This window comes from Sinocyclocheilus rhinocerous, unplaced genomic scaffold, assembly GCF_001515625.1.
Source record: "Sinocyclocheilus rhinocerous isolate Xijiao unplaced genomic scaffold, SAMN03320098_v1.1 scaffold4355, whole genome shotgun sequence".
Classification (NCBI taxonomy): domain Eukaryota; kingdom Metazoa; phylum Chordata; class Actinopteri; order Cypriniformes; family Cyprinidae; genus Sinocyclocheilus; species Sinocyclocheilus rhinocerous.
The window spans coordinates 129102-141452 of NW_015665823.1; the positions used below are offsets into that span (position 1 = coordinate 129102).

Consider the following 12351-nt stretch of genomic DNA (forward strand, 5'->3'; position numbering starts at 1 on the left):
TTATGCACATGCAAATCGGCATAATTGGGTCTAATCTCTCCTACTCTAGTTCTCATTGATTAAGAGAACCCATAATTTGTATGGGTCAGAATTTAGTTGATGGCAGGTTTTGTTCTAACATGCACAGTGCAAACAAATCAGCCTGTTCTTAAGAAACAAATATGCTCGACATAAGATACACGCTCGTAATTTAGTAATTTCACATGAAACCATTTGCTAGCTTGCAACTAACTACCAAAAAACCATGGGACATCATCTGCTTTTCTGAAATTGTCTATTGTCTTGGGAAGGTCATCATCCCTCATATTGTAGCGTTAAGTTGCAAAAGCATGGAAATATTTTGTAGCAGCTGAAGTATTTTCCCTCGGTCAGCATGAGGTTTTTGTGAAACTGAATAGTAGCAAAGGGGAATAATATGAGTGATTCAAAGCAGCTAAATGAAATGATGAAAAGAGGGAGCTCAGGGCTACTGAAACCAATTTGTCTTGAGGTTATTCACCTCTAAACGAGGCAGACTGCGAAAATTTACTGTGCATCCAGCAGAGATTGCAATGACCGACAACGAGTAAATAGTGAGTGTTTGTCTGTGTTCTACGTTTCTGCTTTTTAATAGCTACACAGTCGCAGACTCACTTCACTTTTTAGAAAACCTTGATACATGCAATGAAATATGTTTGGGAGAACAACGGGTCTTTAAGTACTTGTGCGGTAGGACTATTCAATTTGACACAAAAGGGTTGTTTCATCTTTGAAACCTATAAGCATTTTACCACCATCCAGCCAGAATGTTTTAGGCACAGTTAACCGTGCCCAGCTGTGCTGCTGGAATGCATATGTGACGTGCTGATTGTTTACAAGTGTAATATTTTTTCCTTTTCTGTCAGCAGTAAGCTAACTAACTCATTAAACCTTATATAATACATCAATATTAGTCATATATTACATGCATATGTCAGTAAATGTCATTTGTAGCTAGTCTGGGAACTTTTACCTTTTGTAAAACTTTTTTTTTTTCACCTTTTGATATAATCATCCTCCATCTGTCAGGCTTGTGTTGTGTTTTGTTCCCCATGTGCTCCCTGTGTCCCAGTGTTTAGTCCTTTTTTGGTTATGTTCCTGTCCTGATTATTTCATTGAGTTCATTAGTCTCCACCTGTGTTTGTTTATTTGATTCAGGTGCGTTTAATTTACTCCCTCGTTATGTCTTGTATTTAAAGTGTAGTCTGCCGGATGTTTAAAGGCAGAGTAAGGGATTTCTGGTAGTCAATGTTTATATTTGAAATCACCAAAACAAACACGCCTCTACCCCAAAAGGGTCTTGCCCCTATTTTGATAGCTCCGCCCCACATATACGTACGCAACCCAGGCAACGATTAGTTCTGTGAAACAAAGCAAAACCAATGTTACACCGTGTCTACGGAGGTGAGCGGCGCGGCGCAACAAATCCCGACAGAAAACTGCTGCCGGGTTCTATTTATGACATGTTGACACAAATTTCAAATGGTTTTCAACGGTCGTTTGACCTCTTTCTCGCGTCCAGTGTAGGCAGACTTTAGTTGTTGTAGACACGGTGTTACTCACCTACTGAGAAGAAACATAGCAACCTCGGCGTCCGATCGCAGGCCTCCGCTCCTTGAGTTCTCTCCAGCGCTGGAAAGCTGATCCGATATTTACACGGGTCCTACTTCTTGCCTTATCGTTCCGCAGACGTTTTCCTCTTTTGTTTTTTATCCGCCATCTCTATCTTTCTGTCGCTGGCTCGGCTAATGTCCGTCCCATGCACTGAACGCGCTCTCCTCCACATCACGAGTAGACACGGCCCTTATTGCTGATTGGCTACAAGTTTGTTTTGCGATTCGGCCCGAATCAGTTTTTAAAGCATTTTTGAAAAATCCTTCACTCTGCCTTTAAGATTGGTGCCCTATGTGGAATTTTAGTTACCGTGATGATGTTTTCTAATAGAACTATAACGCCACCTGCTGGACAAAGGTGGTGCTTAAGTAAATATTAACAAGGGCTGTTAAAAAACTAAAATTGTAAAGATGTAAAAAATAAGATATTTAAATTAAGAAGTTTGTGGTGTTAATCATAATTTAGAGATTTATGCTTTTTGATATGTTACAAGTATTAGAAAATGATCATGCTTCCCTTAATTATGAAAATGAGTTAATTATGATAATCTGTGCTAACACTGCGCTATAACCTAGGTGTGGTAGAGAAATTGAGGAAAAGTGAGAAACGGATATAAAACACCGTTTTAAACTACACAATGAAAGGTGTCAAATTGGTGTGAAACGCAGCTGAGACTCGGCCAGCTGTTTATGACAACAGTGTAATACTGTGTGTGTGTGTGTGTGTGTGACTTTTTGTTTTGTTTGGGCACATGTTTTTGGAAATTAATAACTAATTAGTTATTTTATTTACTGTGAAAATATTTTATTATATAATAAAAAGTATTTATTATGAAAAATATTTACTGTGAAAATATTTTATTATATTAAATTATATATATATATATATATACACACACACACACACATAACATCAGTTGAATGACATCAATAAATATAATGTTAAATAATAAGCACATAAGTAAATGCTAAATAATAATAGCAATCATTATTATTAGTGTAGAATTTCATTAAATGTATTTTAACACTATGAAATAATATAATAATGTATTTTGTATAATAAATATAATAATTTACTATAATGTTTTAGTTTTTATAATTTGTATTATAGGGCATCTTCTATTCAATTTGTGCAGCTCAACACAAACAAATTAATAAATATGTTTTAGTTGTATGCTCTAGCTCTGTTTATGTAGCTCAGTTGATTTTAATAGGAACAGAAAGTAATGTGTTGATTTAATGTTTTTGTATCAGAGATTTTAAATCAAAAACTGTGAATTTCTCCGCTTTTCTTTATACATTATTAATCATACTTTATTCTTCCCTGATATTACACTGGAATTCATTTGTTCTTGCTGTTTAATCAAGTGAAATATTTAAGAAATAATTTTACTTGCTTTTGTGAGCTCCGACTCTGATCTGAGATGATTAATGTAAGTGTGATTAAGTCAGAATCCCTGTTTATTCTGCGTAAGCCTGATGAGTCTGATTCAGTCTAATATATGTGACTAAGGCTGCCTCTGTGACTGTAATAGTTTCTCTCTGCAGATCTGCACAGCGCACTTCCTCTCGCAGCAGGAAGAGAAGAAACCAGGGGGCTGCCGGTTCAATCAGAGAAGGCAACAGGTAGAAGTAAACTTTTTGGCATTACTAATCATTGATATTTTAGAATTTGATGGTAAATTTCGGTATGATGCTTATTATTTTAACTATACAGTAAATGTATTCTCCGCAGTGATCTGCCTGAAAGAGAGGAGGGAGAAGGTGAGGAGACGCCCGCGTTCAGTCACTGGGGTCCCCCACGCAGGTAAAACACAATCAAATCAAGAGATTTCTGTAGGAAGGAAGTAACAAATTAATAATAAAAATGAGAATGGAAGTAACATAAGAATATATGGTGACCGGGAGGGGGCATGTTTGGTTCACTTAATTTTGTCGTGGCCACGACATATTAACTCGTGGGAACATGATATTATGTCGTGGCCACGTGATGCTTCGTTGAGGGAATGACATCCTTTTCTATTTATTTATAGATTTTTCATGTTAAAGTATTTTGATATTTTATTAATATTCAAATTATTATTTTCACATAATCTAAGATCCATAAATAAAGGTTAAAATGAGTAACAAATATTCTTTATCTATCTGTCTGTCTGTCTGTCTGTCTGTCTGTCTTTCTAATGTTTTTCTAAATGTTTTTCTATGACTGTATTACCTTTAAAACATTCAAACTTTAATCTTTAAAACTACTTGAAACTTCAAACTTCCAGCATTTAAAACTTTTTCAAATTTTCTGGTCTGGCTTTTGCAAGTCAACTTCAAAGTTTGTTTTGAAGAACTTTTTTGATCTAGTTCTATATATAGTTCATAAAGGAAGGTGATAAGGCTACTAATAAGTAAATGATGAATCAAATGCTTGTTTATCGACAGGTTGTTCAAATCACAAGAATTGTATTATTATTATTATTATTATTGTAGATCACCTTTTATGCACATTAACAAATTGAGAAATGAAAATGCAGGAATTATTTTATTTTATTTTATTTTCTCTGCTAAAGTAGCTCAGTTGACCTTAATAGGGACAGGAAGTGATGTGCTGATTTGATGTTTCCGTATCAGAGACAGTAAATCAAATAAACCTCTGCTCTTCTTTTTCCATAATTCTATATTATATTATATTATAATTTTATGTAATCTTTTGTAATATTATATTAAAGTAACAATAAATGAATAATAATTAACAATAAATGTGTTCATTTTATTTCATTTATTCATTCATGTATTCATTTTTGACTCAGGGTGGAGGTGTTGCCAAATCCGGAGGAGTCTCTGGGCATCAGCATAGTGGGCGGCCGCACAGTTATAAAGAGGCTGAAGAACGGAGAGGAACTGAAGGGCATTTTCATCAAACAGGTGCTGCCAGACAGCCCAGCTGGACGCACGGGTGCCCTTAAAACAGGAGACAAGATCTTACAGGTCTGAGAGCCACACACAGACACCTTCAGACACGTTTTCTCTTAATATAGCCGCTTTATCTGTTAACAGTAATATTCTGCTCATTTCTGCTTCCTAACCATTTTGAAGGGGCCATATTCTGTGTTTTGTAGCTTTTATTTATCCATGAATCTGCTTAGACAGTTTTCATGCACCAAAAATGGCTCTAATTGAGTTTCCATTACTTTTGCTACTATACCTTATATAAATGACCTTATTATTATGTGCACATGGTTGTGACATCATGGTCTCAATAACCTGTTTTTTGAAAATCCTGCTTTTAAATGCAAGTCCCCTTTAAATCCTCTCTTATCTCCTTCTCCTCCCTCTGTCCTCTCTTTTTTTTTTTTTCTCCGTCCTCTGTGATAAATAGGTTTGTGGAGTGGATTTGCAGAACGCCAGCCATGAGGAGGCAGTACAGGCTATCAAAGCAGCGCCCAGTCCCGTGGTCTTCGTCGTGCAGAGCCTGTCCTCCACTCCACGGGTAAACCTGCCATTTCAAACTCCATTTAAAACGCCATCATCTCCTCCTGCCTCTGTGCACCTCAGATATGACCCCCAGTTCATGCTTGAGTGCTCTCATTTATGAAAATGGGGCCAATTCATTTCCAGTTCAACAATATTAAATCCACTCAGAGTTGGTAAATGACGCTGCGCTCTTGAGCCACTTCCTGACGCTGCTCTGCCGTTAAAGGTCTAGCACTCATTCGATTGCTTGTGGTCGCTGGTATTTTTCCATAATGTGCTTTTGTATTGTAGTTCTTGCATCTTTTCACTGTGTCAGCCAAGTTTTGTTGGGGGAAAAAAGCACAACAAAGTTATTAGCTCTTTCCCAGTTGTTAAAAATATAAAAAGACACCCCAGAATTAACTGTAATAATCAATAATCATAAAAATAGGATTGTATGCATTTTAATAATATGTATATTTAATGTTATTATAATTTATATCATAATAATGTATAACATTTAGATATTATAGTGGTAGTTTGATACTGTAATAATGTTTTTATTCTATAAATAATACATAGTAATCATGATAAATAATCATATGTATTTATTAATAGAAATGACTCAAATTACTGAAACTTTATAAACTTTTCTAAATAATTTAAATACTTTATCGAAATCGTAGTGTTTAGATAATGTAATAAAGTTATATAAATATATAAATTAAATGCATTAATTATAATAAAATGTAGTTTTATTAATAATGTATTATGCGCGTGTGTGTGTATGTGTGTGAATACATTTTAGAATATTATGTTAATACAGTGGGTACGGAAAGTATTCAGACCCCCTTAAATTTTTCACTCTTTGTTATATTGCAGCCATTTGCTAAAATCATTTAAGTTAATTTTTTTTCCTCATTAATGTACACACAGCACCCCATATTGACAGAAAAACACAGAATTGTTGACATTTTTGCAAATTTATTAAAAAAGAAAAACTGAAAAATGCTCAGTATTTAGTTGTACATTAATGAGGAAAAAAAAATTAACTTAAATGATTTTAGCAAATGGCTGCAATATAACAAAGAGTGAAAAATTTAAGGGGGTCTGAATACTTTCCGTACCCACTGTATATTTATATATACACAATATATACATTTAACATTGTAATATTATCAAACATTTAGATTATTGTAATAAATTATCATTATATTTAATAATTATAATTGTGTATGTGTATTTATGTAATATACAAATCATGTATATATACTAGGGATGTAACGATTAACCGCGAGCCGGTTGAAAATCGAGTCGCAATATGTTTTTTTTTTTTTTTCTTGCGCTACAACATGGGATTATTCAATGCATGCTGATGAACTTTTATCATTGTTTATAGTTATATGGAAACGAATCATATTTACATACATATAACATTTATTCAAATCACTTAAATACACAAAAATATTGTTTATTAAACAAAAATTAATATTATATTTATGATGTATATATATGTCCAATGCATATATGTAATATTGTACAATGCACATACATTTAACATTGTAATGTTTTTAAACATTTAGATTATTGTAATAGATTATCATTATAATATTTAATAATTATAAATACATATACATATAATATTTACTCAGACTACTTAAAAATTCACAAAAATATTGTTTATTCAACAAAAATGTTTATCCATTGATTTATCAAGTCTTTGATACATTTTTAAACCTTAATAGTAATATTTACATTTGTCATAAAATTCTATTAGTGTATAAATAATACATGTAAATATGTATACGTAATAATACATAAAATGTACATTCATTTTACATATGTACTCAAATTACTTTATTCATAAAATTTGTTCATTATCCATTAACAAAATCGTTGGCTAATAACGTAATGTTTAAATAATAAAAAGCAGTTAAAAATAGGAAGTGCAGCTGAAAAGTGAGTTGGAAACATGCATTACTAGAGACCTCACAAAATTGTGGTCAGAGAGCAGCATACCAGCCTCCAGCAGCGTCCTTATTAAGGTTCTGTGTGATTTAAGAGTATTAGCTCTTCCTGAAGCTGTCTGTGTCGACCTCAAGGCTGCGGTCGCATCTTGTGCACCGGCGAGCAGAGCTGTTGTTTCATATGACTTAATGATTTTTCTGGCCTTCGTTCAAATGCACTGCAGGTTAGGTAAGTCCATACTAACTGAGGATGTCCCATGCCATGTGCTAATCCCTCCTGATTCGATACTTTCAATCGTAATAGCGACACTAACGGGATGTCAATGATTGATGTGTTTCTCTGTCTGGGATAATTGATTTAGTTCGCTCTCAGCCCCAGTCTGGGAATGCACAAATCTCTTGAGCTGATGCGTCCGGGTTTGTTATCCGTGAGGTTGACTGTGTGTATGTGTGTGTGTGTTCGCAGCCTGTTTCAGTGACCGCCTCCAGCATTGGACAGCACATGGCTAAGAGGAAAGCCACCCAGGTGAGTTGCAAGCCTGTGCTCTGCACAAGCTCACCTCTGAGTTGTGGCTCTTTCACCTTCAGCTCTGGGCTTCTCAACCCAAATCCTGTGGGAATATACTGACAGATGCTGCAACTAGAGCTGTAAATTTAATGTGTATAATTATTTAAAAGTGATGGAATAAAAATTAACCTAATTAATCTCTTAATTTTATTGTACCATTATATTAATAACATTTTTAATAATGTTTAGATTTTTTTTTTTGTGCTGTCAAATCAATTAATCGTGATTAATCATTCCTCAAAATAAAAGTTTGTGTTTACATAATAAAATTTAATTTCTTAAATATTTACATGTATGTGTGTATGTTTATATATACATATAAATATGCGCAGTACAAACATATATGTAAACACAAACTTTTATTTTGGACGTGATTAATCGCGATTAATCTATTTGACAGCACTCATTTTTAAAATAAATTATATCAGAAGTTCAAAAACCTTATTTTCAGGCTTAATTTAGATTTTAAATGCTAGATTTTCAGTGTGTTCTCCGACTTCTGGGCCACATTTTACATCAGTGCATGAACTGACAGCTATTGCAACTAGGGCTGTTGATTTAATGTGTAATTATTTAAAATAATGAGCTAAATAAAAAAAGCAAGCAAGGTTTTAAGGTTCAAGGTTCATGGTTTTAATTTGAGTTATATAATTGTGTGTGTGTGTGTGTATATATATATATATATATATATATATAAGTGCTGTCAAATGAATAATTGCTGTGTGTGTGTGTGTGTGACCCTGGAGCACAAAACCAGTCTTAAGTCGCTGGGGTATATTTGTAGCAATAGCCAAAACTACATTGTATGGGTCAAAATTATTGATTATTGATGCCAAAAATCATTAGGATATTAAGTAAAGATCATGAAAGTGAAAATCCATGAAAATATTTTGTAAATGTCCTACTGTAAATATATCAAAACTTAATTTTTCATTAGTAATATGCATTGCTAAGAACTTCATTTGGACAATTTTAAAGGCGATTTTCTCAATATTTAGATTTTTTTGCACCCTCAGATTCCCCAGATTTTCAAATAGTTGTATCTCGGCCAAATATTGTCCTATCCTAACAAACCATACATCAATAGAAAGCTTATTTATTCAGTTTTCATATGATGTATAAATCTCAATTTCGAAAAATTTACCCTTATGACTGGTTTTGTGGTCCAGGGTCACATATATATATATATATACAGTATATAACAGGGTTTTTCCTGGCCCTAAGTGAACATGACCATATAACATTAGGTTGTTAAACACAATGAAATTGAACATCTTTATTCACTCCTTATAGTCTCCTGGTCCATGCACATTGCTTTGATCCAATATAGATTTACCCACTTATTATAAAGTGTCTTTCTAGAAAACAAAACATTTTCTTACAACCTTACATGAATTCTTCTGATAGAATACATCATGAAATTTAATCGCAGCAGGGTAACAGGTGCATTAGAGCTAACATTAGCATCAAGCTACATGACTATTTATAAAATTAATATTATTTTACGCTTTTACTCAAATCTTACTTCAAACCACCATTGAGTGTTTGTAATAACTTCCGATTGCGATCTAATGTGGATTTTGGTCATATAATGTTGTCGAAATAAGTTATTTGTAGCCTTTTATACTCTGCTAATTGCTACACCAGCTTAGCATTGCTCATGTAAACATTCTTTATTGTTATGAAAATACCCCAAATCTCATGAAAATCACATGCAAACCATATACTATCGTAATCGCGTGTTAATTAGCTTCATGTTTTGTGTGTAGAAGCGTTTCTCTGAGTTTATGTACGGAACAGAACGCAGAAGGGATATGGAAGCTCGTCATCTGATATGATCGCGTAGCATGAGAGAGGAGCAGCGATCGCGGAAGAGAAAACACAGCGCTAGAAGCATCTAATGCTCATCAGATCGCGAAAATCAGTGGAAAATGAATTTAAAAATGCAGTATTTTTCCAAATATGCACACTTTTAGACTTAAAACCCTAATGGACGCTGTTCAGTGAGGCTTTCACGTGACTGCCTGCCTGAGTTTTGTCTACAACCAGAGGCGGCACAAAATTTGGCGGAGGCTGCCGCCTCATAATTCTCTATGCAGGAAAAACCCTGTATATAATATACAATGTTTATCCAAAGTCAAAGTGAACTTTATTTTAATTTAGCTTTTGAATGCTTTGGTTTGGTTTCAGACTGTATATAATTAATAAAAATCATTAAAAAAAAATGCAATCTTGCTAGTCCTGTTATTTTTATTTGCTATTTTATTTTAATTATTATAATAAAATAATACAACAACAAAAATGTTCATTAAATATAAGATTTCTGGACCATATTTTGTATCTGAAGACAAAATATTGGCTGTCTGTGCTAGAGCTCAAATCAGCAGCATTCACTGCAATATGATTCTCACTGGAACTGCAGTGTCCGTAATGATCCGTTATTAGGTCCCAGCTGCCTGTAATGATCACAATCTGGGTCTCTTTGCAAAGAAGCTGAATGCTGTATTTATTATGGGTCTGTTTCAAAATGTCTGTATGTCCACTAGAGTAAGTGTCTAAGGCAGAATTCCACTCACATCAAAGCACAACCCATCACAATCTGTTTTAACCCTCGCTGCGTGCCAGAATCAAGAGAGAAAATTAAAGAAAATAGGACAAATATGCACCAGCAAGCCCATGTTTCTGAGAAATGGTGTCTCTTCCCAAGAGACCTGGGGAAGAATCCTGATTTTAAATCTTCTAGATACCTCTGGTGTCGCTGTATTTTGATTAAAACTGTTTTATCTAGCAATTAATTTGAATGACGGTAATTTGCCTAATTGCTCCTTCATCCATTAGTTGCATTCGGCTCCCGAGGCTATGTGATTATTCACCGCAATCAGAATATGGGGCCCTCTAATTACACCCCGCAAATTTAATTAACATTTCAGCTCGTATCTGAAGACAAACTTGCTCTGTTTTCTATTTCTGGTGGTATGTTTAGAAAGAAAATGGAAATTTAGCTTTGAAAAGGGAACAGAAACAGACAAAATAGAAGAGCTGACTTTTATAGTGAGTTATAAACAATTTTTTTCCACCTACTGTGCGCAAAATTTTTGTTTGCCAACATAGGAAAATTAGCTTTGACTGCTAATTCCTGTATTCACATCTTTTGCACACATTAGTGGTCTTTATTTTTACGTATCGTTCTTCCATCATTCATTAGCTATTAATCAGCAGCAAGTGAGGCTCTCAGGAGCAGTGAAACATTACGGCATCCTTCTGTAAGCGCCGCTAATAGCTGATTAATGCTAATAGACCTGATAGAGGCAGCTAGCGTGAGACATGCTGAAAGCTACTAGGAACACTCTAGAAATCGCATAGCAACATGCTAAAAAAATACTCAACACTTGTGAAACCACATATTAATGTTCTAAAAGCACTCAGAGCATTCTAGAAATCTCATATTGACATTTAAAAACTACTCAGAACACAATAGTAATCATATGGCATTCTAAAAACTACTCGGAACACTCTAGAAATAACATATCGATGTTCTAAAAACTAATCAGAACACTCTAGAAATCACATATTGATGTTCTAAAAACGAATCAAAACACCATGTAAATCCCATATCGACATGCTGAAAACTACTCTGAAAACTCTAGAAATAGCATAGAGACATTCTGAAAGCTACTAGGAACACTCTAGAAATCGCATAGCAACATGCTAAAAAAATACTCAACACTGAAGCACATATTAACCACATATTAATGTTCTAAAAACACTCAGAGCATTCTAGAAATCTCATATTGACATTTAAAGAGCAGGTCATATGGTATGGTGTTGGAGTCCCCTACAACAGGTTTAAATGCATCTAAGGTCAGAAAACATTGTAATTTTCTCAGAATATACATTTAATATTAGAGTCATTTGCCAATGATTTCGAAACGATTCGTTGCAAGGAAGTTCGGAGCAAACCTCTCCCGTCCATAAGCCTACTCTGCTCTGACTGGTCAGCTGGCCAAGCCTGTTGTGATTGGCACAGAGAGGAGTCCTTGAGCAAGTTAGCGAGCGCTACCATTGACAAAGCACCTTTACATAAAACAGTAATATAGTGCTCCAATCCGTTCTTATACTAATGACATAAAATACAAAAACACTTATGCAAGCAAATCGTGCCCACTGCTAAAGTTTAGCTGCTAAACTGTGAACACTTAAAACAATAATGGTGGAAAATTAGCAGAGTGCTAACATGACTAACTGATGAAACAATACAGTTTGTAAACCAAAATAATATGTCTACTGTAATGTTTGAAGAACAACAGACAAAAGATGCTCTGTCTTAACTTTTAATCAGAACGCAGAACAGCTGTATCACAGGCGCAGCAACCTAACTAACTCCAGCATTAACCCTATAACTGCCGTGCAGCAAAATAAACAGCAATTTCACAATGATTATAAAGTCTGTGCGCTACACTACATTCTTTATTATTAAACGAAGTAATTAGAACAACGTCAGTCTACATTAATCGACACATTCTTAGGAAATAGTGGGTTCACAGCGAATTATCAGAACTACTTCAGTAAGACAGTAATATCGGGCTTTACCTGGAAACCTAAAGCTGCACTAGGTATACATCACATATTAGCACAAAAACATGATATTTTGAGCACTCAATTGAAAATGTACACATAACGTATCAATCGTACTTACAGGTTGTGGTTCGGAGAGCTTGTTAGTCCAAATTAAGAAGATTAGAAG

The 12351-nt window shown here is 34.3% G+C and overlaps 1 protein-coding gene across 1 annotated transcript in view; it reads left to right on the forward strand.

Annotated features, from left to right (window-relative positions):
- Window positions 1-12351, forward strand: part of LOC107731530 (inaD-like protein) — a 136735-nt gene that overhangs the window by 33748 nt on the left and 90636 nt on the right. The window contains exons 20-24 of the mRNA XM_016542641.1: window positions 3180-3257; window positions 3367-3438; window positions 4430-4607; window positions 4999-5109; window positions 7506-7565. Coding sequence (XP_016398127.1) covers window positions 3180-3257; window positions 3367-3438; window positions 4430-4607; window positions 4999-5109; window positions 7506-7565 — 499 coding nt within the window. The remainder of the gene's footprint in view (window positions 1-3179; window positions 3258-3366; window positions 3439-4429; window positions 4608-4998; window positions 5110-7505; window positions 7566-12351) is intronic.